At 42.5% G+C, this 27903-nt stretch overlaps 1 protein-coding gene and 1 long non-coding RNA gene across 2 annotated transcripts; one reads left to right on the top strand and one right to left on the bottom strand.

The window, feature by feature from the left end:
- The first annotated feature begins 1869 nt into the window (after window positions 1–1869).
- On the top strand, window positions 1870–27866 carry LOC135253982 (uncharacterized). The gene is made up of 2 exons (XR_010329729.1): window positions 1870–3107; window positions 27189–27866. It is a non-coding gene; the product is annotated as an uncharacterized LOC135253982 (long non-coding RNA).
- Window positions 13820–18599, bottom strand: foxf2b (forkhead box F2b). The gene is made up of 2 exons (XM_064333889.1): window positions 17062–18599; window positions 13820–14526 (listed from the first exon to the last, which is right to left on the bottom strand). Exons 1-2 carry the CDS (start codon window positions 18035–18037, stop codon window positions 14351–14353), a joined length of 1152 nt encoding a protein of 383 aa, XP_064189959.1. The 5' UTR covers window positions 18038–18599; the 3' UTR covers window positions 13820–14350.
- Window positions 27867–27903: the final 37 nt, after the last annotated feature.

Raw genomic sequence — 27903 nt, 5'->3', positions numbered from 1 at the left:
CATCGTCCGACGGACTAATTCATAGGTAAACGCGACAATAAACTCTTAATATTTTATTTATGGAAGTATAATCTGATTAGGGTTCACATTTTCCTCCATTGCTTGCGTTGTCTTTCCAAAAATGAAAACCATTTTGTTTCACAGTGGTCTAAATTTTTTTTAATCGTTTGTATGTTGTAAAAATGTTTATTACTACAAGCACAATCGTGTTCATGTTATTAGCACAGTAACCAATCCCATGATATGGAAGTTTGGATTTAAAAAGAACGGTTACCAAAATTTCAATTACGTCACTTTAGCACACCCACGCGTCCAAACAGTGTATTGCAGTTTCCGTCAAACATTTTCCAAATTGCCTTATTTTGAAAGTACTGAGTACTTATCAAGAGTACTTTACGAGGCCCTGTTAGCAGGATACATATCACAGGCGATGTAATAAGACTGGAATGGATACAGAAGGAAGTATAAACACATAAAGTAACAGTAGGGCATTAAGCTGAACAATGGCAACAGATGTACAATAAGATCACACCTAAGGGTGAAACTTTTCCTACTCATCATAAAATCTGGTACACAAATATATGTAGGTGTAGTTTCCTACACTTACTCATACTGTAAAAGTGGAATTTATTCCAGCTCATTACTGTACAGTGCACTACCCAAACAAGCATTGTGCCAGTTGTTAGAGTTTGTTAGAAACCTTAAAGTGGAGAGTTAGTATTAGCTGGATTGAAAAACTTAATCATTTGGTACAAACTGATGCTCCCACCAGCTGTGCGTGTACACTGCTGAACTAAATTTTATGCTGAGTACTCAGCATAAAACATTGATGAAGAAGGAAAATGCACACATGCTGTATAGACCACTGTGATCAGAGAGAAAGCATCACCAAGAGTGTGCACACTTGGAAAACATGTTGGTCAGAACCTTTGATTAACGGTTTGGGGTCAGCATGCTTTTGAGTGACTAATCCAGTGTAAATTTGATTTTTGTTTAGTATTTCCATTTGTTGTTAACCATCTGTATTTGCTTTGGGTCTTTCGCCTACATGGTATATACATAATAAGATAAAGATAAAGAAAATTGAGAATGTCATTTAAGAACGACAAAGGCCATTAGTCACACATATTGCTTACAATTTAGATTTAGTATTTTTGCGTGAATTTTATTTATTGGCGCTTTAGATTTACCCCACTTTGGAACAAATGTCCTACACAGCAAAATGTTCAGTGTTAAATAAACTGTTAAAGATTTTGTATGAGTCCACCACATTGCCAGAGCCCTGTTAGAGGTGAATTAGCACCGGACCTTTTTTTATTTTTTTATTTTTTTACCGCGTACACCGTTCAGTGTTTCCCTTTTCCGTTTCCCTTCGAGACCCGGTTGCAGCTACACAAGGATGCCAAAAACAGCGTGTCAGCAATCTGGAGGACTTAAGCTGCACACTCTAAACACTGAGCCATTGTGGGCTTCATACATAACAGGCTGCCAATGGGGACTGTGTCGTATAACAAGAAATTTGACGACCAAAACGCTTTTTAAAAACGTTGAACAAGGAACCTTAGTTTTTCAGAAGAAGGTCGGCATTGCACTGATTTTTTGAAAAAAAAATTTTTTTACGTGTTGTTTGGAGTAAAATCCCCCCAAAATTAAGACCTAATCAATACAAATGCCAAATATCTGAACTCATGGCTATCACTAATAGAGATATCAATAAATGTGTGCAAGAATATTTATTTTAATCATACAACATCAGATTGTTGACGAAGAACCAAGCTGATGGCTGAGGCTCATGCAGGCTTATGCACAACTTGCAAGAATAAATTCAGTTATTCGTGCTCTTTTTCCTGGTATTGCGGACCAGCTCTTTGGACTGCGCTGCTGGAAAATGACACTCGTGTTTCACACAGTTCTGGCACTGCATGTGATCTCTATCTGGCAATCTCAAATCCGAACACTACACTTTAGCACTAAAGTAGCGACTTAAATAGTTTAAGTAAACTACTGGAGTGACAGCATTGTATGGACAGGATTTTTCTTGGCTGGGATAGAAGTATTAAATAAAAAAGGTCAGGTCAAGGGTTCTTGCACCTACGCACTACCTTTAAATGAACTGCAGACACATAATTGAAAACGACAATATGATCTGGTCGTGAAACATCAAATAAAAGAAAAGAATTGCACAAACTTTCCGTGAGGTTCATCAGTGATGAGTGATGTCTATGGTTTGGGATTGGTGGATAAAATGACCACAGTAGCTGTTAAAGTTGGACAGTCGTACACTAAACAAGAGTAGAGTGATGGATAGGCTATGAATTTCACAAAAGGATACATTAACACCGTGAACACATTTATCTAATAGATATTCTTCGTTCGGTTTTCAAACCTCCGTGGAATTCAAACTGGTGACCTTGGGATTGTAAGGATACGTTACTTGTTCTCCGCCGTTAGACTGTGCTCCCGACAGTTTTGGAGTGTAAGAGGGTTGATGGCAAAGTATTTTTGGTAAAACCCAAAGGGAACATGGGAGTGTTTTTTTTCCCATCAGTACCCGTTGTGACTGGACAAATACGTGAATGATGACGCTCTATGGAGGGCGTTTGGCGCGTGGTGATCAGGCTAGTCGATGTTCGTAGTCGCCTAGACATTTTCACTCGATGCACAAAAGGTGGAAAACGGTTCCCATAAACTTGTACAGGACGCTTGCTAACAAGCGATCACGTTTTAAAAGTAGGCCAAAAAACCGCAACCGCAAATCTAAAAATTTCAAGCCAATTCAGGGGAAAAAAAAACCCAAGGTCATATTTTATACGCGGGCTTGGCAGCACTGAAGACCGAGCAATTAAATGAACTGCCTTTACACCACTGTGTGTGTTCGACCAGAGCCAGACGACGAGTATCGGGCCTCCAAACCTCTACTTGCTTGCCAAAAATGTGAGTTTTATACAAGCAGCGTCGTTGCGGAAAACAATGGACTACACATGTAGGCAGCAAACGGATTGGAAGTGATACCCGGTGCACCTTTGGTGCTTGATCTGCCAGGAACAGCAATGGATTGCCAACTGCTATTCCCACAAGACCCAACAAATTCATCTTCCTGTGCTGTGGTAAGTTTTTTTTTCGGGTGGGGGTGGGTGTGGGGGCCTCTGGCAGGAATTAGGTCCTACATTACAGTAAATTTACCAATCCAGCTATTTGTTCATCTGACGTTTGTGCAACCAATGCCTGTTAATTTAGATCACTTGTTTCTGTCCCCTCCCCCCCCTTGCCGTTTACAATGGAAAGGTTCTTTTATTTAAAATAAGGGGGCCCGGTCAAGTTTGATGCGCGCGACATTTGGTTTGTTTAATATGATAATTGTTGCATTAAAAACACATTTAATGGATAAATGCATTTATTTGGCTTCTTACCCCCCGGAAGTAGGACGTGGTGCATGGCATGCTCTCCCTGATCCCTGAAATCTATTATTTGATAAACTGCATTGCCATCTAGTGGTTGTTATTGGTATTGCAACCTGTGTATTGCGTTCGCTCAGTCAATTGAGTCTGCAGTTTCCAACCGTAGGCCCCTGTTATTCAAATCACGGTCCTCAAAGGCCCAGGCCTGCTGGTTTTCAGGCTCCCTTTACCTGGTAGGCAGGTGTGAAGAGAGTCTGGTCCATCGGCAGCACCAATTGTTCAGTTAAGTCCATGGGTGGAAAGAAAACCAGGGCCAGATTTGGATTTGAGGGCCAGATGTGGTTGCTGCTGCAGTGTTTTCCAATAGGGCTGCTGTGCTATTTTAATGTACGACCAGCTAAAGGCAGGCTGACACAAATGGTTGACATATTGGGTTCTTCTTGCACAGCATACTGTGAGTGTACGCCACTTCATTACCCATCAGAACCCAAAGATGTTTCTTTGAGCAATTTGGAGAAGTATGTGTGTGTGCACCCATGCCTCTCTCTTTCTCGCTCTCGCTCTCATTTCTCATGATGTTTGTAACGGTGATATGTAAGTAGGTTTCGTTTTTTTTGTTTCGTTTTTTGAAGTGTGTCTGCGCGTGCGTGTGTGTTGCATGTCCATACTGGTAGCAGTGTAAGAGGTCGGTGTGGTGTGTTAGTCCTGGTGTAGCCGGGCAGTGTTGAGGCAATGTGTGTGTGTGCGTGTTATGTGGCGTGCTAGAGTGTTTTGTGCGCTAGCGGCTGAATGTGTTGTATGGTCTCTGCAACTACTGTGGTGTATGCAGTGTCCTCCGTTTGGAACCAGATGTGTCTTGTGTTGGAGAAGTTGTGTGTTGTGTTGTTGCGTTCGCTATTCATGTTGTCATAATGTGTGTGTACGGTGTATGTGTAGCGTTTCGTTGTCTGCTTTGAAGTGTGTTGTGCTGCGTGGTGTGTCTGTGTGCGTGTTTGTGTGTGTGCATACGTGCGTGCGTGTAGCGTGTGGTGGGGAGGAGCCGTGAGGGCCTGTCCGCAGCCAGCCAGCATGCAGCTGGCACTCCGGCATGTGCTCCCTCAGCAGAAGGCCTGAATCCAGCGCTGAGCTGCAGTGGCCCGGGGCCAGAGGCTCTGCTCCCCCCCCCTCGCCCCCCCACACCCCCACCCGGATCAGGACCGGCCTGCCAGCTGTGCATGCTCTCCCCCCCCCCCCGACGCAGCCTGCCCAGCGACTGCCCGCCGTGCTGCCAGGTCCTGTTGGGCGGGGAGAGAGGGGGGGGCTGGAGAGCGTTTTCGGGTTTCGGGGTTGTGCTCGTCCTGCTCGTCGTGGCTGCCATGCCGACCATGTGTTCCTCGTAATGCGAAGCATACCGTGCTAATATCAACAATGCTGTTTCACTGCGGCCGAAATCAGGATATCACCACAAATGGAAACGATAAAGTGGGAGCGTGTTAAGTCGGGCAATCAGCTAACCCGACACTGGGGAGTGTCCTTCCTTTGTCACATGACCTTTGACCTCAGTAATTGAACTCATATTGTTGTCTGCGCCTGACCTCTCAGTGAGGCAACAACACTTTTTTTTTTTTTTTTTTTTTTAAAGAAGGTGGTGCATCAGGAGGTCCTCGTCAGAGTTCTGTCCTCGCCTGTCCTCTTGGCCACCGGAGGTATTCGGATTCACAGAAGCACGGCCAGGGCCCTGTTTCACAATGCAGGGTTATTACTGAGTCAGCTGGATAACTGGACTGAGTGAAACTCGAAAGTCTTCTAAATCTGGAGCATGGACTGAAGTAAATCGAGCTGCTCTGGGTTTTACTCGGTGCAGTTATCCCGCTAACTGAGTCCGCTTGATACACCTGTCGCTACGGTGGAAACCAGAAAGTACCCTCTGACAGGGTCTGCAGTTATGTATCGATCCTGCTCTGGATCGTTTACTCCGGTTCCGCTATCTACCTCTATCGGTTTACCTCGTCCCGCAACTCCTGTCCCGCTCGTGAACCAGACCGGCTGATTTTGATCTTCTCCTTCCTCTCCTGCCCTGTGGTTGTTTGACCGCTCTGCGCTCGAACCCGCAGCCGCAGCAGTGTGGCCCTGAGTCTGCAGGCCTGGGCGATTTGGGGTCCAGGGGCCTCCTGAGGAGTCCTCTTGATTGGCCGCAGCCCCCGTCAGGCTCAGGACTGCGTGGGGTCTGTCCTGCCCTCGGTATTGGCCGAGAAGATCAGCGAGTCTGCGATGATCCCAAAGTTCAGTTGTGATGCAGTTGTATTCGTAAGCGCGGTTTTAGTTTTGTAATTTTGTATTGTATTTATTATACAGGACATCGTATTTGTTGTAGCATGTGTGTGTTGCTGAATGTAGTTCATCGGAGAAGACAAAGCTCTTCAGAACAAGCCGTCAGGCCATGGGGCGGGGGCGGGGGTGGGGGGGTGGGGGGTAGGAGGGGGGACAGGTGCTTGTTTTTTGAGTTATGGGACCACTCATGCTGGCTCTGAGGTCCACCTTGTAGGGATTTCATCACAAGATTAGTTTTTTAGTCTGAAAAGAGCGACAAAACAGGAAGTCTGCATTTAGACGGACATTTCAAACGGAAACGTAAGCCCCCCCCCCGCCCCCCCGCCCCTCACCCCCTTTCCACAGTAAACACACGGTTGCCATGGCAGCTTCCCCCGCTTGGCTACATGCCCCGACTTCTGGATTTTGGGTCCTTTTCAAACGAGCCGTTTTAACATGACGCAGCACTGCTGAAAATGGTCAGATCCCATCCAACATAGGCTGGATATGATCGGTTGGATATGATTGGCTGGATGTGATAGGCTGGTTATGATTGGCTGGATATGATCGGCTGGTTATGATTGGCTGGATATGATCGGCTGTATATGATTGGCTGGATGTGATCGGCTGGTTATGATTGGCTGGATATGATAGGCAGGACTTAGCTGCACGTGAATAAACGTCTTATTTATTTCTTGTGTTTAAAATGATTATGATTTGTTGAATGCTGTATCGCAGGGGTCCGAGGTGATGGAAGAGGTTGGGAGTTTTATTTCTTAGTTATTCTTGTTCTTGCTCCTTTCTGCAGCATCCCCCTCCTACCTCCTCCAGTATCTGTACGGTAACACAGTTTCAAATTGAAGGTCAGCACTGATTTTGGTTATTTAAGCCGCAAGGAGAGGGGAGCAGGAGAGTGATTTTCAAGGACTGCCTGTGGATTGTTTAAAAAAATAAAAAATAAAAAATTAGGACCATATACCGCTTGTAATAAAAACGTACGATAAAAGAGGCTAATCACTGCCGGCTTGTGCAAGGTGACGTCTTTTCCCCTTCAACGGCCATTTGCGTCCGGCGAGTGGAGAACGAGTTTGAAGTCGTTCGCTGGCGCTCGCCGTGTTGAAGGCGGGCCTGGCGTCGGAGACCTCCGCGGGCGAAGCGCCGAACTCACATGTGGCTCACGTGTCAGAAAGCCGGGCCGCCCTCCAGCTGCGCGAGCCGCCAGCGTCGGGCCACAGCCTCCGAGCCGTCCAGCTGTGCGCATCTGGGGAGTATTTTTAGAGCGCAGCTGGAGATGGGGGGGGGGGGGGGCGTTCTGCGCAGTCAGGCTCGCAGTGCGTGTGTGGCTGTAAACGGAGAGCCGCTCGGTTGGCTCGAGCGCGACGGCGAGACGGACGGGTGTAAGCACGTCCGCGGACGTCGCCACGCGGTCGCCGCTCGACCCCTCCGGGGGTCGGAGAACAGCGCCTCCTCGTTCGGGGGTCGGCGTCGCAGGGGATTCTGCCCCCCCCCCCCGTTCTCCGTTTTCTTTTGTGTAGATCCTGCGGCGGCCATTTTGATTCGATTTGTCCGCCCCTTTTTTTGCAAACCGCTCTTTGTTGTGGACACACCCCACCCGCCATGCCCTCCCTCCCCCCCAGTTTGGAGGACCTGTTTCTCCATGCTCTCGGTGAGTTCAGGAGAGGGAAGACTAGCAGACCTGAAGCGGTGAACGCTCGTCTAGCTGGCTCCTCCTCCTCCTCCTCCTCCTCCACTCGGTCGAGGCCGCAGTTGTTCTAGGAACAGGAAAACCGGCCAGATTTCTACAGGATTCGGCCGGGCTGGCTGGACCCGGCGATGTGGGTTCTTTGGCTTGGCACCTCACCTTACCTTACCGCATAAATAAATAAAGTTAACAAAGTGAGTAAATAAACAAATCAATCAATTAATTAAAGGAGCCGAAGAAAAATTCCTAAACATTCTGCGCAACGGCAGGATTCCCCGAATTTGCCGGACGTCGGAGTTCAGCGCAGCAGGAAGCGGTTTCGCCCGGACGATGGAATGCCTCGTGGTGGAGCTTTTGTGGGGGCGGCCGCAGTTTTTCCAAGCGCCCCGATGCTGGCGTGTAGAACACAGAATGTGGGGAGGGGGGGTAATCGAATGACATGGTGGTGGCGGTGGAAGTGAAATGGGTGTATTAACCCCCCCCCCCCCACCCACCATCACAACTGCCCCCGGAAAACTAGGGGAAAAAAACAAATCCGAATCGTGACACGGGCAGCTGGAGGACAGGCGCGTTTTTGGGATCTTCAAACAGGCCGGGGCGAGGAGGTCTGTGAGCCGTGAGGGCTGGCCAGCCCGATGCCGTTTGGATCAGCGCAGGTTTTTTCCATTTGCTGTTCGGCACTGACACTGAGAATCGAGTGCCTGGAATAAAAAATAAATAAATAAATTTTTTTTAAAACACCAGCTCTCAGGGCCTGTATTCACAAAGCATTTCAGGACAGGAGCGCTGATCTTGGATCAGCTTTTCCCCCCTTTCCCCGTATCCTAACCTTAGCCCGTTATCAGCCGAAAAGCAACGCTGATCCTCGATCAGCCCTGCGCTCAGATGCTTTGTGAATACAGCCATGGGCGTAGATTGGATAGCATAAATTAGTGAGGATGGCATAAATTATAAAGAGGGAGAGGGAGGGAGGGATGAAGGGAGGGAGAGAGAAGGAGGGAGGGATGAAGGGAGGGAGAAAGAAGGAGGGAGGGTGGGAGAGAGACGAGGGAGGGAGAGAGAGATGGATATTAGTCATGCATGTCCGTTGCAGACATGAATGGCAGATTCTATTGTACGGTGGTGTTTATTAAACTTCCCTGTCTGCTGTCACAATATTTATCATTTATGGAGGCCTTGTGATCCAGCGCTGTGTCAGGAGGTGCAGAACACGCCCGAGTCTCGCCCCCGGAGCGGGGGGGGGGGGGGGGGGGGCTGGGGATTCTGGGTGGCCGTGTTTACCCCAGAACTGATACCGCGCTCGGCCCGATGGCGCTTGCAACGGCTGTTACCGTCGGCAACGATAAGGCCTTGTGCCTACCGAGTCTCTGCGGTGCAAGGCGTTCGCTGTGCGTTTCGTTCATCCCGGAGTGAGCTAAAAACTGTGTGTTCAGGCTGGCATTTTGGGTGAGTGTGTTCTGTGGACGTTCTGGGACTCCTCTGTGCCTCTGGACAGGTTGGTTTGATGCTGGGAAACCTCCTTACTCACCTGCCTGTGGAAGGCTATGATCACTTACCTGTCTGAGGAAGGTTATGATCACTTACCTGTCTGTGGAAGGCTATGATCACTTACCTGCCTGTGGAAATTCAGAATACTCAGTATTTCAAGGCAACTTGCTCCACAAATTATTTTCATATTTGAGCTTAATTAAAACTTTTTAACTTGCATTACTTGAAGTCCCTTCTTTCATGAGAAAATTGCCTTGAAATATTGAGTATTCTCTATTGAGTATAATTTTTTTAGAGTATAAAGCTTATTTCAACCACAATTAATTTTGGAAAGATTAATCAGCATGACTTGCAGAAATGACTTTTCCTTCTACTGTCAATGTTACACTGTAAAAATGTTTATCAAAAATGTTCCTGTTATTTTATTTTATTTTTTTCAATAATACACTATTCTTTTTTATTTCTATATTAAAATATTATTTTTCAAATGGACTTATGGAGGGAATCTTGTTAGCACATGATATGTAGACACACAGATGTAGGGGGGAGGGGGAGGGGGTTAGGAAATGACACTCAAATTTAATCAAGTTAAACACCGATAAATTGGAACAGGACGGCGAATGCTCAAACGGCAGGAATGCACTTTTTTTCTCTGTAATGGGAAAAATCGCCGAACTGCGCGGATCTGAGGCCGTGGCTAAAGGCTGCGGCCACCCATTGAGACGGCTGCAGCCTGGGCGGCGTTTACGGCGGGAGTTTAGGCCGCTGAACTGCAGACCCGTCATCGACTCGCAGTGGCTGTCGCGGTTGTCCGGGAGACGGGAGACGGCTGTTCTGCGTTCGCGAGCATTCCGCGGTCCTGACCCGACCAAGCGGTTCCCGCCCCTTCTGGGCGCGGTCGCCATTGGCTGCGCGTGTTTACAGATTTCGGGGAGCGCACGTCAAAACAGGAAGAGGTGAAATGCTCTTTCAAGGTGCGTGATGATGATGATGGTGATGATGATGAGCAGTGTGTGTTGTGGATTAAGTGGGGCTTCGGACAGAGGGCTCAAGGGGCGATGGGTTGAATGTATCTCCACGTTGTCCGAGGCGCTGGAATGTGTGTGTGTGTGTGTGCCGCTTCGACTTTGTAACAAACCGATAACTTTGTGTGCTTAAACATCCTAAAATACACAAAATGCCCGAAAATGTAAAATAAAAATCAAAAATAAAATGATACAAACACAATAAACAAAATGCACTGCAGGTATAGCTTTCTAAACATACCAAGCCTGGGATTAATTTGAAAAAGGTGTATTTTCATGAAAATAAAAAAGAAGACCAAATTAGGTTATTTTAGCACTTTGAACTAACCTAAAAATTTTCAACTGAGAACACCTGAAAATACGGGAGTGCCAAATTGGCGATCTATATGATCAAGCATTTATACCATTGTTATCAATTTAATTATTGATTATTAATGGGAATTAGTCAATGTGGCATTGATCTGAAGGTAATGCTGGTTAAATATAAAAAAAAAATAATAATAACCAGCATGTTTGAAATAAATGTAGATTTTTTGCTTAAACTTTTTGTGCTCTTACTCGCTTCCGTTATTGCGATCCTAGTTGTTGCAACCACTAGATGGCGCAATTTGACATCACATTGAAAACTGTCCACAATAAAAGGGACGTTTGAAATTATTATTCAACATAGGACTGTAAACACGGTTTGTCGAAGGGTTATTTGGTCTTTGATGTTTTAAATTCCTTCACTGTTTAATTGTGCGTGTTATCAGTGGAAAAACATCAAAGTATTACATTGGAAAACAAGATTATGAAAATATAATTTGTTCTCAGTTAGTAAATCGTGTGAGGTGGGTGAAACCAGTTGCGATGGCGCTTGGCCACATGTATCTCATTTGTGTAATGTCATTTGGTCACAACTTTAACGATTCGTTGTGATATTCTATGATCCCTTCTGTTTTTATTTACATTTTTTCCATTTGTCAAGTAACACATGCTCCAGTTCATTAGATTTTGAAAGCTACGTTGTTATGCGTTGCTCTGTAGATCATACAGAAAATTACTAACAGTCGAGCTACTATTTAGCTTTTTTTTTTGTCGTTTTTTTTTTCTTGTCCTGTATTCTGAATTCAGGAGTACAGTGAGGTAATTTTGACAGTATCCAATGAAGTTCTTTTTTTTCCTGCATTACACTACTGCTTCTAGTCAAGCACAGCCACTCACTTTGTCCGGTCAGCCATGTACTGTATTACTGTCATTTCTACAGCAGTACCGTCCCTACTGCTCGTATTACTGACTGTGATATACACCAGTTTCTTTTTTTTATTTTGAGAAGCAAGAGTGAGCTGACTGCAGACAAAACAACTCTTATTTATCTAGGGAAGACGAGATGCGTGCTGGGAAATAAATAGGTCAGGGTGCACAACACATGAAACCCACCCTGCAGATGACGACCAACTCAACTATCCTTGAATGATAACCCAACAAACAGAACTATCCCGGAATGATAACCCAACAAACACAGGACTTTCCCAGAACGGTAACCCAACAAACAATGAACTATCCCAGAACAATAACCCAACAAACACAGAATCATCCCAAAATGATAACCGAACAAACACAGAACTATCCCAAAACGATAAACGAACAAACGCAGAAAAAAAAGGTTACTCCTATGACACAAACTTGTTGCACACAGCAAAGCACCATCGGGGTATGACTGTATTTAAAAACATGTGGTACACTTGTAAGCTGTAGCAATTTTACTGTCGTTCTCCTGCTTCAAGCTAGAAGGCAACACACAGTCCTACACTCTATAAAACACACGGTGCTTGACCTTAACAAACTAATATGCTGTATCACTTTCCCTTGATCTCTTACGGTGTATCTGTGCATTGTTTCTTGAAATTTTTTTTTTTTTTAATGCCCTCTTTAAACACTGACTTAAAAAAAAAACATACACCCTATTATGTGAGTAAGTGCTACGTGCAATAATGGCTATCTAAAATAAGTATGGTTTTGGCTGGATTTAATTACGAGGTAAATTTAAGTTAGGGTTAGGTTCGTTTAATGTTCTTTATTGGCCCTGTTTGCCGGGGGTTTAGGGATAGCCTGCTCTGTGCGTATCTGCGTGATATTGTATTTGTCTCTGCTTCTACGTCGGCGGGTGGATTTAATTCCACGTATATTTCCTAAATTGAACTGGAATTTTAAGGCATCTTGGGCCGCCATGTGTTTTTGACTTCAGATGGGCTACTTAAATGAGTGCCCTGCTTCGTTTTGATATTGCTCAACATTTGCCCTTTGTCAGGATAAAATAAACTAAACATCTGTAAGCAAAAAGAAAAAAGAAAAAATCCTGAAATTGGTAATTGGAAACGAAGTCTAAACAGCTTTGCGGTCGGATTTCATTGTCCCCAAGTGGGAATGTAGAGGCTGTTTGTTGGAGGGCAGGCCTCGCGCTACCACCGCGTCATGTTTTAGTCGATTCTAAAAATATGAACGGCAAGTTGTATCTCCGTAAAAGCTCTTTGTCCGAAATTGTTTTCGTTCTTTGTAGCCTAGCTGTTCAGCTTTGGCGGTCGTAATTGTCCGATACAGCTGAACGGTTATTTGGTGCATTTACTTTAGAAATACGCCGCTAGGTGGCGCCTCAAGTCGCTAAATGAATAAAGGACCTGCACTGCTCTCAGACATCACGAGGTTATATATTACATCTTGGAATACGAAGAACATATGGCCGTGAAAGTCTCATTCAGTCTAATCTAAACAAACCACTGCGGTAAAATATCATCTGGCATAAAAATGACTGTCGTACTTTAATAACCAAATGCTCTCACGAAAGAATATTGCATTTATGCTATTAGTGCGCGCAGCTCAAAAAGGGATTTCTTAAATGGAACTGCGGTTTCCGCCTCGTGATGCGCTTCCACCACTATAGTGACTCTCTATTCTGTGTTCGCACAAAGTTGACTGTGTCAGAGAATGGCATATCGTGAGGATCAAGCGTTTCTCTTCGTTTAACAGTAATATATCTGTCCCTTCTGTGTGTAGGTCATTCGAAAACGCACGCGCACGCACGCACGTTTCACACTTTTCACACTTTTGAATCTCGTCATGGGGAATGGGCTCGATTTTAATAATTGTGCTTTTCGCCAAATCTCACTGAAAAACTATTTGAGTGCGTCACAACGGAGAGAACCGGCAATATATATATATATATTTAAATGTATGTGCCGTTATTTAAGGATATGCTTTAAAACATTCCACTCTAAGACTGTGCATTCTGCGTGAGTTTCAATGAAGCCTCTTTCTCACATCGTGTACAGTAATCATCAACGAGTAGCCTGTATTATTTCGATTGTAAACCCTCAAAAGCGAATAGTTAAAATGACAATATCTGCCCGGTATTATTCCATATTAATTTGTTCCCTGTGTATCCAGCTAACCGGCACCAGTAAACTGAATTGTCTCAACGTTCGTGTCTGGTGGTTAGTATTTCCATAATGCAGTTTATGCGAAAGCTGGGGGCCTCACGTTTATAATGTACATTTGAAAATTGAACTTGTTTCTAAGGATGCTTTTTTAATGCCAATGCCATATTTGAAATTTATCAGAATTTGTATTTATCAGAGCCGCTGAACAGCTTTACAGAGCTCAAATATATCTGTGTTTACTATTGACGTTTGACATTTGACACTGTTGTGATGTCTGCCATAGTTCAGAGAAATGTAGCCTGGATGTGTATACATTTTTATTCGTCTTAAAGTATTTTTAACATACACATTTGGTTATGATAATAATAATAATAATAATAATAATAATAATAATAATAATAATAATAAGTACATGTCTCAGTTAGCCTAACGTTTTCCGTTTGGGTGGTAGGAAAAAATGAGTAATATTGGAAAAGACATATGCAAGAGGACACAAATATGTAAAATATAACAGTTTTATTGTAATACTTTACAACAACAAAAAACAACTGAAGCAATTCTTGGAGGATATACAGTAAGTGCAAAATTGTATTTTTTATCATAAAAAAGCTTTGTGTACGTGTATATTTACCTTTATACATTTGAATATAGATTACATTTTCAAAGATTCATATGCCTATTTGACGGCTGAACATTACACACTGTTCCCCCACTTCTTTTAAAGAAGTATACGTTATGCGTTGTTGGGACCGTAAATGCTTAAAATGCGAAGTGGTTGGCAGGCAGAGAAACATTTTTGACGTGTTTCCTCTTTATGTGTCTTGCTTATGCTCGTATGTGTTGCTTATAACTGCTATATTACTGGTAATTTTTTTTAATTTTTTGTTCATCGCATCGCTGCCTTGATTTGCTTTTCGTCTATAGACCTTTTTTATTGAAACGGTCTCTTTGTTTTGATGTTTTACTTTGTTTGTTTGTTTGTTTTACTCGTCACCGTTGGCCTACTAATTACGCACTTCGGCGCGATGTCCTTCACATCACGCAAGGCTTGATGTCTTGACAGACGCTCTGGTGATGATGATGATGGTGGTGGTGATAGTAAGAGCCGCTCGCCGAGGGATGGAACGAGGAAATTCCGTTAAAGTTCAAAACGAAATCTTTTCTGTCGCACACTGGAGAGGAGTGGCTTTGGTATCGAGGTATCCCCACTGTAAGCAAAATGATAACAAAATAAAATGAGTGCACTGCATTTGTTTTTCGTTTATTTCTTTACCCTTTGTTTACTAAATTAGCATAGAACTTGGTATCATGGCAATGTGGACTGTGTGAGATGTATTTGTTTTGATTTAGTCTGAATTGCATTCGTTTTGGGTATGTTCTGCCCTCTCTGGAAATTTCTAAAACCGCACTGAAAATGGCATAGATTATTAACCAAGAATCTGTCACATTTCCCCGATGCGGGTTGCGTACAAGTGGCTGGATTTGGCGTGAGAAAATAATTTGGCACGCCAGCAAACCAGGCGTCTCCTCGTTTCACTTCATACTAGGCCCATATCAAAGCACTTATCTGGCTTTTATCAACTAAGAAGAGAACGTTTTCTTAAGCATGCGGGCATTCATACACAGAATAATGTGTGAAATCAACTCTCATATAGTGAATTTAACTCGGATAGGGTTGGCTACATTAGATCCCATTTGGCCTCATGCAAACACGATTACAGTTTAATCAGTGCAAAAAAAAAAAAAAAAATACAGTGTAAGGCATTTGAAACTATGTTTCATAATTTACCGTGAAAGGAATTTGAAACTGTGATATAGGCTAGTGGCGAAGGCATATTCTCAGTTAAGTAAGGCCTATTGCTCAAAAATGGTAAGCTAAAATCCAACGATCTTCTTGTGTTACCAGTACTTTTGTGTTGCTTTCAACACATTTTGTGTCAAAGTTACCATTTTTCTGTTACAAATACACAATTTATATGTCACAGGGAGTCTTTTTAACACAGTTTTTAAAGTGTTAAACTTTTTAAAGACTGTGCTGAAAGTAACACAAAATGTGTTGTCCTTAGTTAGACATGGCCGTGTGTTAAAAAATAACACATTGTCTATTGTTAGCAACACATATGTTTTGAGAATGTACATTACTTTTAACACGTGATATAGGCGCATGTCAGACGCAATGGGGAATGTAGGCCAGTGCTTACGGGACGTTGTAAGTTTTCTGAATAGTGTTATCTGAGACCGAAATGATGTATGGAAGTTCTATAACCATTCGTGTTTTTTGTACTGGATTTACGTTTTCGGTATTCACAGACATTTGGTTATCTTCAGTTTTATTACTGAAAATGTGTTACAATTTCGTTTGTTATTTTATTTTATTTTTTTTACAGTTTGTGTTCATCTCGCGTGTGCTTTAAAATGTTCAGGTGTGGACAGTTATAAGGTCGCTCTACGCAGGCCAAACCGGCACCAGATGTGATGCTTCCGTGGTCAGATGTGCTGTTTTCGTGGTTGAATGTTAGTCTTTAGCTCCGAATTGTACGGGAATGGCTCTGTTTTCAGAAACAACATTCTGATTGATTGACAGTTCTTATTGGGCATTAGGGGAAAAAAAGAACGAATGGATAAGGGCTCCCGTTATAGAAAGTCACAAATCGCATAAAATTTAACAAGGCCTAACTCTTCCCCGTGGCCCAGCACAGCATGAACAGCTCTCTGGTGTGGTCTCGCGAAAACCGTCCGTGTTTAGTTAACCTCCTCGACCCGAGATTAAGAATTAACATTAGCAGCACCAAAAGAGCTCTATTTTTTAGTAGAGCCCTTATAAAATGGGCACATTTTTTAGTCAACGTCTCATAAATACAAATCAATGACGAGGTTTCCTGGGGGCCTAGTTATTGGAAGAAGAAAAAAAAAGATCACTCACATAAATTAAAGCTCACAAAATAAGGCAAAATATTATTATTGGCAAAATAACGGAAACACGTTTTGAAAACGTTTTTTTTTTTGTGTTACGCGCTTTTCAGTTTGGGGTTCCATCATCCAATTAACATTAGCCGTTATTTGTCCACCCCTTGTGAAAATTTCTCATTTTAACTGCAAATCCAATGAGTTTTCATTTTTCGAAACTGAATCCCTGAGAGGAACATTTCAGATCAATTCAAATCTTCCACCAACTGTTTTCATTGAAATATACAAATTGATTTTTGGGAATAACCTACATTTTTATTGCTTGATTGTGAGAAATTTATATTTAGTATTTCCAGGTATTTACAAGGGACAAGGGTTTGGTCTGTGTGTTCTTAAGATTCAGCCAGTGTAAGCAGACGTGTAATACACAGACTTGTTTACTTGAAAATACAGTACGGTTTTGCGTGAGACTGTACTCTAACCCTGAAACAATTTACAGATGTAGCCACGAGGGTAATACAGAACACGAGTATTGTCAGGAGTTGAATATGTGGCGCTTTATACATTTCTAACACGCTCATTAGTCTTATTCTTAAGATGTCTTTCAAACGTAACGTTGTGTAGAGATGTAGTTTCCCGACGGTTAACTCAATGACGTAAAATAAACTTACAAACCTTTGTTAAATAAAGCGTATTCAAAACACCGACCAGCCCCGGGGATATAAGCGGCTCGTGCACAAATCTTTTTCAGTGGATCTGCCCCACTGACAACTCTTATATGTCCACCGGGCGAGTAAACTACACATTTGCAACAACAACAAAAAAAGGCACTTTACCTGAAATGTCAGCCGAGTCTCTGGCGTTCTGATGGAGATAGCTCTGCTCCAGGGAGTAGGACGACATGCTAGAATGTAAACCGGAGGACGCGGGACTGTTGGAAGCCAGCGACTGCTGCTTGATGTACGGCGAACCACTGGAGGATGCCCAGTGCGCCGAGGTGCTTGCGTAGGGCGAGTGGCACTCGAGGGCGCTAGCCATCGCGGGCGAAGAGGGCACGGGGCTGCTGCTGCTGTCCGGACCGTAATCCCCGTTAGACGTTACCGGGCAACTGGCCATGTACGTGGATCCCGGACTTGGGGACATGTGTGGGACGTGGTGGCCACCGCCGAGTCCGTCGTAGCCTCCCGTCATGGAATTCGTCATCATGTCCAGGTTGTAGCCGTTGGTGTGGCACGCCAGCGACGCCGAGGGCGCCTGGAAGTCGAAGCTTTGAGGTAAAATGGAAGTGCCGAACCCGATGCCGTTCATCATCCTGTACATGGGTTTCAGCGCTTGACATTTTCTCCGGAAACCCCGGGGTCTGCGGCGAAACGACCCTTCCTCGAACATGAACTCGCTGGCCGGGTCAATTGTCCAGTAGTGGCCTTTGCCCGGTCTCCCCAGGCCCTTGGGCAACTTGATGAAACACTCATTCAGGGACAGATTGTGCCGGACAGAGTTTTTCCAGCCCTGGTAGGATCCCCTGAAGAAGGGGAATCTGGCTTGGAGGAACTGATAGATCTCGCTCAGGGTCAGCCTTTTGGTCGGCGAGCTCTGGATAGCCATCACGATGAGGGCGATGTAGGAGTAGGGCGGTTTCTCCGGGCGCCTCAGACCGGAGTTCGCCTTCTTCCCTTTGGCAGCGGCTGCCGTGGCCGCGCTCTCCGCGACCGACTGAGCGCTCATCAGGGCGGAGTGCAGAACTCCCGATGCCGGACTGGATCTCAAAGGCGGCGGCGGGTCCAGCTGCTGCTGAGGCGGTTCAGTCGTCATGTCTTGTCTGCTGGCACACAATCACGGCTGAGCCGAATACGCGGAGGGAAAATAAGGGAGGTGCAAAATAAGAGATTCTGCTTTAATAATGGACTTTTGAGTGTGGAAAAAAATTGAAAATGAAGAGTGTCTTGTTAAACTCCACTTGACGCTGGACGTTGTAGGCTACTTCAACCCAAATGCGGTCGAAAGGAGGGAGAGAATAACTCTCCCGTTCGGATGGAAATGCCCGTGTCCTGAAAATGGCGAGAATGTTGCTGTTAAAAAAAGAAAAAAGAAGAAGTCTCCGCCAGAGCGCAGGTCGGTTTCCAATCGTGTTAACCCGTTATTGTGGTGCCGTGACTTTTTTCCCCCCCAGTGTAGTCGATACGAGAGTTACTCCAAGACGGCGGTTCTGTGTCGCGCGGAATGCTGCTCTGCCCTCGACCTGGTGGCCATCGCTCGCCTTAAGCCTTAAAGAGGGGGAAACGCGGCGCTCCTCGACTTTTTGCGTATGGCCGCTCAGCCAAACAAAACGCGACCACCTATCAATTCGTAAATCTTTCTTCCCTCAAGACCCCCCCTCCCTCCCTCTTACCACCCCCCGCCTCTAAATCCCTCCAAGAAATCAGCAGCGACCAGGGACCCACCTCCCCTCCCTGAGCTGGCTCCTGTCCAGTCATCGTCCTAGCGGGAGGCGCTTCCACAGCACCAGAGAGCCCCTCTCTCGCTCTGACATTTCTAATACACGCAATTACACCATTTATCAAACCTCCTCCAGACATTCCGATCAACATCACCACGCGCCAAACGTACAAGGTAAAGTTCTCGAATCTCTCTGCTCGCATGCCTCTGGTAGATAGATCGGTGTCTGCTTCTTCTCTGGACAACTTACGGAAGGGAGCAAAAAAAAGAATTAGGCTACGTCAAGGAAGTTTTCGCTTCACATCATAAAAAAAATTATCATGTATGTTGTCAAGGCAGTGTAATGTACTACAAGACCAAAGCCGAAACATAAGCGGCTGATTTTTTACGAGAGTAACATAAGCGTCTAATTTTTTACAAGAAATGTGGCCGCGTTACTACATAAACGGACAGCATTGATAATGCGGATGGATCAGTCAACACTTAGCAGAGGAAATTTGAAATGAAACTCGCAGAGCGTGTGAGTCCATACGTAACCAACTCTCACAGAAAACAAACAGTACCGAGCGCTGAGATTGTGAAAAGGTGGTCTTCGCTGAGTGTATACATGTGTATGTAGGGGGTTGTTCTGGGTAAATGGCTTTGACATGAGTGGAAGCAGGCTTTTTCCATCAAGCGCTGCCTGGATACCACACACAGCGCGCGAGTGTCAGTTTACCGCCCCGAGCATGGGATCCTGTCCCCTGAGCTCTACATTAATTAGAGAAAGAAAACCGAAATTAAGCGAGCGGGCGTCGACAGCTTCCTCCTCGGTACTGCCATGGGATAGACATATTTGTCGAGCAACAATGCAACAACAAGAATAATAATCTGCTAGGGCCTACACGTTCATGTTCATTTTGAGCCATCTAATTTATATTAACTTTTAACTTGAGCGAAACCGAGGCCTATTAAACATCACGAACATATGACATGACGAGGATCTCTCTTGCTCTAATATTTCGAAATGAAACGTGATACTAATCGGATGCGTGTCCTATGCTAATTGAAAATATTCCGTATAAATCTGTGTGATTCCGCAAACATGAATACGACGACTAGGCCTCATTTCAAATCCACTTCTGCTGTAATACTTATTGCTGCTGCTACTACTACACCTACTGGGAACTTCTATTACTAATACCACTTATTGCTATGGCTAACAACAGTAACCACAACAAGTATTATTTGTCTTATAACAATAGGAACCTACTAGTTAAAAAAAAAAATAATAATAATAATAATTTGAAGTATTGGCTGCATTAATGGTGTATTCCTATGCTCTGCTCACTCAAATAATTCCGTATTCCTCAGATGTAATTGACATTTAACTAGAGTTAATATTACATTCCATTTTTTATTTTTCCTTTGGGTACTGAATTATTTATATTTGTAAAAATCTGTGTAAGTAATTCTGAGTTACTGAGTTGTTTGTTGTTGTTGTTGTTGTTGTTATTATTAGGAACACAAAGCCAACAGATTTTCAACTGTTTTCATACGTTTCGTACAGATCCTGAGTGTGAACTTCAACATTTAATTACGCATAACTACCTCGTGCGATATTTTGACTCCTTTTCATAACTGCTTTAGACACGTTAGTTAGCCTACGTGAGGATTTACAATTAAATGTTTTCTGATTGAAGACTGGAAGAAAATTGGGGCCGAAAAAACCAGTGACCCAAAGTTAGTATTTTGCACAAGAATATATATTTTTTATATTGCAGCCTAATAAATGTAAAGAGTTTAACAGTTTAACAGTTGCCATTGAAGTTTGAAAGCGTTGCTATTTTGTACATGAAGTTATCATTTAATTGTATTTTATAATCATTCTTTTATGTACGGAAATAGCCTACACTTGACAAAATTGCCTCGACCATAAATTAACACATGAACAGTTGAACACACAGTTGACTCTGTAGAGATTCTTAGGGGCTTCGTATTGCACATTAAATTTTTAATCATTAATCCATTTTTATTTTTTGCATTTTTAAAATTTATACATTATTACATTTTTTGTTCACAGTGACTAAATTTAAAAAATCATTTCTAATTCATTCCTGCATTGTAGTCCAACTATAACTGTTAACTATCATTGTTTATATGACATTTTTGTAGAGCTTTTTAAAATGTGCGCGCGTGTGAGAGAGAGTGAGAGTGAGTGAGAGATAGTGAGAGAGCGAGAGAGCGGGAATGGGAGATGATTTGTGTGTGTGTGTGTATGTGTGTTTGTGTGTGTGTGTGTTTGGATCCGTGTCCCACTATTAAGACGCTCCTTTTAAGTGAAGACATAAAGACGCTCTAACAATGCATATCAACAATAACCTTTGCACTTCACAAAAAAAGGATGTGCCGATAAAATCATTTTCCATCATAACAAAAAAACAGAAAGAAACGTGAAAGGACCTAATCGCTGCAGAATTTCCTGCAACATCAAAACTGACAACCCCCGCCGTGCCCAGGATGCATCGCCCGGCTAAAAGTAAACTCTCGCCGCGGCAGAAAAATACTTTGAAGACGTGGAATGGGTCTCTTGAGTACGCTATATTCTTGGCACACAGCGAAGGATCCTCATTTTAAAGACTGTATAGTTCGCAAAGCATCCCCTGGTTACCGGGCGGCCAATTCTGTTGAGGAATTACCCATCTAGTGTAAATTCGTAATTCGTAAGTGTGAGAAATAGAAGGGAATAAATTCGCTCGCGCGAGCCAGTCCCTCGGCATTCCTGTTGGTCATTCCTAGTTCTGACAGAAAGTGTAAATACGACATATCGGTGTCCGCTCCCTAAGCCAGATGCACTGGGAAGGGAAACAATTCTACAGGGATTCAGCATGACGTGTAAACCTTACAGACATACTTGGAAGTATTATGCGTAAAATAATTAGTTGCTGTACGAAGGTTGTGAGGTTAATAACAAACTTTCCAATGTATCAACACCGGCCAGTTTTTCTACAGATTTGTAATGCCTATATAATATAATATAATGTAACAGTAGCAACATAATCATTGCAATAATCATAATAATAGCCAATTAATAATCATGAATAATTAATAATAAACATTATAAAATAATCCATCATAAACGTTTAATCATTGAAAATATCGTGCGAAACCTATACGTTTAATTTTATTGGCCATAACATATTTCATAACTTAAAAATGTGAAGACATTCTTATAAATGTTCCAGTTTTATATTTTGGAATTTAGCGCAAAAAACAAATAAAAAAACAAATAAAAAAATCGACAAGTTTATTTTAAAAATATGAAATGGTTTAAATTATTTAATTTTATGGCCCGATAGCCTTTATGTTTACTTGGTAACTCTAAAGGACTATATTTCTCAAGACACGAATAGGCACATAGTTTGGAAAAGAAATATTACTGTGTCAAGATGCCTTTCCTGTTTAGCATTTTCTCATTTGCCCTTAAACATTGTATGAACGAGTTTAAAGATTGTGAATGGCAAGTCTAGGAAAGACCAAATGTTATTTTGTAGAAATTAAAGAAATTTCATTTCCTGGAGTTTAAAAAATATATATATATTCTTACAGTATTAGTGTATTATTGGGCCCTGCAGTTTTTTTGCGCGATGAAGGATATTTTAGATATATAAATTCAGACCTTTCTGGCTACCTTCCGGCAGGTTTACAAGAGACTATGGCCTACGTAGGAGTGGAACCGTTGTTAAGGGGTTTATTCACAACTGATAAACATTTAAATCAGTTTTCATATCGTGCCGGTACGGTTTTCCTGATCAATTCTGAAGAAGCACGAGCTTTCCGCTAATGAAGACCCGAGTCTGTTGATACAAGAGACTCCACGACAGTTTGCTTCAGCGCAGGTATAGCGTTGCCATTTGAAATAGTTCCAACTGAAAATAAGATTAAACATATCTTTTGGAAAAAATGTGTTTAACATACACACGTACAACATCTGGAGGAGTGACGCTGCTGTACAAGCTGCTTCGAGTACGAGTTGCTTGAATTGTATTTTCATTTCACCACGACTTTAGAATGTCCTCATAGCCGCCATTTTTAAACCCACCTGTTTATTGGGTCGGGATAAGCCAATATTGAGCTTTTGAGATTTTTATATAGATGACGACTTCTAGGTGTCATGCTTGTTACAGTTATCGTTTATAGTTTTCCACCGAGTCAGAATTAGTTGAATGTTAGGCTGTTTAGGTTTCCTTATATTGTCCCTTCTACCAAACGAATGGATGGATGTTAGGCTTGAAAAGTGGGGTAGATTACGACATTTCGTATTTCTTAAAAAAATGGAACACCATATGAGAACCGTTAGCATGATGATAAAATGGAAACGATCGAATGTTTACTCGAATTCCCATAATTTTTAGCATTGCCGTTTCCCAACCGAAGCCGTTTCCACCAGCATGCGTCTAGCACAGTAATGCAGTCACTTTTTAACTTTGATCTGGCAAACATTTAGGACAGGCACACGTTGAATGAAATTTTACTGCGGTGCCGAAGAGGTGCTGTTCAGATGCGGAGGTTGAAACGGAACGGCCATAAAGTGTGTTCGAATGAATCTTTGTGGCGTGGCACGGGTGTGAAAGTGTCTTTGGGCGTTTCTCCAACAGGACTTACCTTAGTGCTGGAGCTGAGAAGCCAGCTAATAGATAGACTCGCAGGTATGCCATTCTGGACTTTCACCTGCAGGTTGCAGCATTGCACTTGAAAACTTCTTGTTTTTTTTTTCCCCAACAGCTCTTTACCTGTCACCTGCGAGCACGTCTGACTGACGTGACTGTGCCGCACTGCACATATAAAGCGTGCAGCATCAGCAATCTCATATATAGAAACAGGATGACAAATCGCATTGGAAGAAGCTGCGTTCTCTCTTTAATACTACGTTCGAATAATATGCTGTTCTCATTCTGTTACATTGCGTTAAAATATTATTTTCAAAATATTATTTTTCCTATATTCCTGGCTTGATTTAAAGGGAATGTTAACATCACTTCATTATAAAATACTGCATTTCATCATAACACACTTCGCCTGCCTGGAAATCTGTACATTTAAATATTGCCTTTTACCTTGTGCAAGTGTTGCCGAGTGATTTTACGATTTATTTAAAATGTTACTCAATTATTCTACCCACCACTGTGGTTCTGCGCTTATCATATTCCTTTTATAATTGCAAGGAAACGAGGCGGAAAAGGTTCCACTTGTACAGCTTCTCTTTAACGTGTCTATGTGTGTGTACCGTGTGTGTGTGCATAAGCGTGTGTGTGTATGTCTGTGTCTGGGTGCGTGTGTGTGCACGCGCTCGCGTGCGTTTTTGGTGTGGACGCATGTGTGTGTGTGTGTGTGTGTGTGAGCGCGCGCTTGTGTGTCCGTGTTTGTGTGTGTAAGCCTGAGTGTGAGTGTGTGTGTGTGTGTGTGTCTGTGCCTGTGCCTGTGTGTGCGCCTATGTGTGTTTGTGTATGTCGATGTTCTCGCAAGAGGAAACTGCCCTGTAAGCTTAGAATTTGTAAGCGTTCCATTATGGTACCCGTTTGTATTACAATAAGGATGCTTCATGTGTCATTTCTTTTATACTACAATCACGCTGGGGAATTTTCCTTCTGTCCCCTGTTACCAAAGCATAATTTTATTACATTACATTTATTTGGCAGACGTTTTTATCCAAAGCGGCGTACAATTGCATAGCGAAGGTCTTTGGAACAAATTAAAAACACACGTCCGATAAGGTGCAATACTCATTATGTGACAGTTATTCACAGCAATGAACACATGAAGTCCAGTTCATCCGCTTCCGTTTACAAATTTTCAGTGTAGGCCATATGATATGTGATCTGTGAAACACTGGCGTTGTTGTTAAGAGCGTCGTATCTACCAAAATTGAATCTACATATCGATTTATGGACATACTGTCGGCAAATATAACATGCAGTTAAAGTACAAATGCATTTTTAATTCATATTGGCGCCAAATTATGTTCATTGGTGAAAATACTGTGAAATCACGACTCATGAGCGCTGTGGAAACCAGTCCCCTCAGTGCATGGAAAATATTCGCTTGCCGTGTCAGGCTAAAATTAGGCCTGAATTCGGTTGGTACTAAATCTAATTTTAATGTGCGATACACCTACCGTAAGGTTTAGAATGAATTATTTAAAAGTATATGTCGGGCAAGGCTGGCTAGGAGGCCTAGTAGAATGGACAATTCATGATTTACACGCCGTAACACTGTCTCGGTAATTAATCGTTGCAATTCACAGCGTACACATCGTAATACCGTTTCTCTAATTTAATTTGCCCTCAAAAAATATACAATTATACGACATTCGACATATGCATTTTTTTTGTTCTACGGGATAAATGACAGTATATAAAGTAGGCCTCGATCTACTATTAATTCCAATGTTACCCCCTGTGTCTAGACCTAATGTAGACTATTTGAAATATTGATTCGGTGGCTTTGCAGTTGTCCGTACTGAATTATAGTTTGACATGTCCGCCAATCACCAATCCGTAACATTTTAACAATAGTTTGTCGTCCATCGCGTAAACCTTTGCAATATCCTCAACGAAAACGCTTCAAATGTATATACAAATGCTTTCTACTGTTTTAGGGCCTCTAGACCGATGGGCCGTCGTGTTTTTCCTTGACTCTTCTAACCAGTCCTCCTCATTTCAAGTTATGGGCAGAACATGAATAACAAAATGTATAAATTAACATATTTGCTCAACAGTCATTATCCGTTTGACTGTGGCAGGACCCCTGATCCCAGTAACTCACTTAACAATTAAAATTCAAATAAATAAACAAATATCGCTATAGTCATTCTTGTCAGATTTAAATAAACTTCAGAGGGTGACACCTGGAACATCGTGAAACTGCGCGCGTGCTATTAATGTAATCCGCACGAATGTCCCTATGTGGGAGGATACGTTGTTACGCAAACGGCGTTGTATACGTAAAAGCACGTCGACGTCATGACAGAGCTTCAGGACCGTGGACAGCTCGTGACACTGCGTTGATTACGGTCTATGCAGGGGGTCAGCCTTCTCAATATTGTGATTTCACATATATTGTTTTCATTAATCTTTCATTAAGATTATTGATTGCATTAGAAAATATGTTTTGTGCAATTGTTGCTTTCAGGACTTCACTGATCATATTTCATTTGATATATTTCGCACCTCCCTGCATGGATTCAGCCATAATTGTTTAATTGTTGTCAAAATCAACAAATCTACATGCATTCAATTGTTTTCATTATTTTTTGTTCCTGCACTTACTATAATAATAATAATAATAATAATAATAATAATAATAATAATAATATGTTAGGAAATTGGTATCCTGTTTACCTTCAAATACTTTATTGTGGTGAATATTTTTAAAATACATTTTATTCTGGTGAAATTGAGAAAATCTGTAAACAAAATAATTGTTAAAATTATTATTTTTTAACTAAAGAAAAGTAAAAGCATGTTCTATGCATCTTTATATGTAAATGTTTGTAATATGCATCTTTAAAAAGTAATTCTGGTTTGAGTTTTGATATAGACTGGTGGCCTCTTGGTTGCGCTATATGTCTTGAGGATTGTTATCATATCCTGTTTGATTAATGTTAATGTTTTATTGTTTTATTTCCTGTATTTGAATTTATTATATTTTATTGTCAATTTTGGGAAATTGTATTGTTATTGTATGTTGTGCTAATACTATGGTTTTTTGTTAATGTTTTATCAAGGGGGGAAAAAGAAACTTGCAGGGAAAATGCCAACGCTGTGTCCTTTTCATTTCCTGATCTGACGTGAGTTAACGTTGTCTCCAGTGCTGCAGTGTAGATCGGTGCAGCAGAACAGGGCAAACCCATGCCATGTCCCGTTTGCTTTATGGAAATGGAACCCCGTTTGCGAAGCATGCCCTTTTCATATCTGGCACCGACCTCCCCCTCCCTGCTGTTTTGCATGAGGAGGCCCACAAACATCATACATCTCTACCCTCACAGGCACTTAAACTTAAGTGGAGTCTGTGTGTGTGTGTGTGTGTGTGTGTGTGTGGGGGGGGGGGGGGGGTTGTATGTAACATGACCTGCTTGAGGACACATTGGTGACCAATCCTGCTGTAATGGGCAGTCTTGAACAATTCTCGGTCTTTGGCTAACTGAACTTTGTGACTAAGAGTGTCCAGTGTTTGAATCTAGTGCCATGCATTGCTGTATTGAGTAACATGCAGTATATGCTTGTGTCTGTATTATTGTGTACCATCATGCATTCAAAGTGGCTGAAATCCAAAGGATGCTGGTCCTACTTGCAGCGTACAGGGAAGAATGCATTTCACCCGGGTGTACTTGCACTGGTTGTCACAAATGCCTTTAGGTTAAGTGGACGATTGGCGCCACAGATTTACTGTTTATTAAAATTGTTGTTATTCCTGTATTGTCTTCGCCGAATGATCAGCAGAGGGTGGGGGAGCCGGGTCTGTTCTGAGCTTACTGCCTTTCACGCAGGAGGGAACACAGAGCTGGACACGCAGTGTAGAGTTCGGACTCTGCCTGTCCTTGTGCGGGAGATCATCGCCCCCTCAGGAACACGGGTGCACTGCTGAAAAAGAATGGTCTGATCTTTTCTTTCTTTTAAAAAAAAAAAAAAACAAAAAAAAAACACTTTAAAGTATGAGATCACAAAATGTGATTGGAATGTTCTTAACCGAACATTCTAATGCTGATGGTGACAGGCGCTGCTGGTGATGGAAAACAATGGAGTTCTAGAACACTGATTTAGAATGTTGAGATGAACATTCCAAAAAAAAAAAAAACCTACCCATCAAAGGATTCATTTTATGTTTTAATAGTGTATATATTTTAAAAAATACCTTCACCAGACGTTATTGAACTCAGCTTTATGGTGTGAGAGTCAGACTGTTTCTGAAGTGGTTACTAAGCGTGAATCTCTTCATTTCTTTAATCCAGCAACGACGTCAAGTCACTGTGCAGAGAAGCAGGTGTACTAAACTGCTATTTGAGAGCATGGCGTGTAATGACGTGGATTTAGCGTTTAACTGCCTTCAGTAGGATAGGGTCCAGGTGCCAGGGGACGCCCTCCCCCGTCATTTGGTTGTTGAATTTGTGATGTGTATATTTATGAGAAGTTCTGCTGAAAATTAAACATTTGCGAGATATATCAGATTTTAAAGGCTGTTTTTGTCTTTCTTTGAAAATGAAG

Source organism: Anguilla rostrata, chromosome 4, assembly GCF_018555375.3.
Source record: "Anguilla rostrata isolate EN2019 chromosome 4, ASM1855537v3, whole genome shotgun sequence".
Classification (NCBI taxonomy): Eukaryota; Metazoa; Chordata; class Actinopteri; order Anguilliformes; family Anguillidae; genus Anguilla; species Anguilla rostrata.
This window is presented reverse-complemented; position numbering and strand designations above follow the sequence as displayed.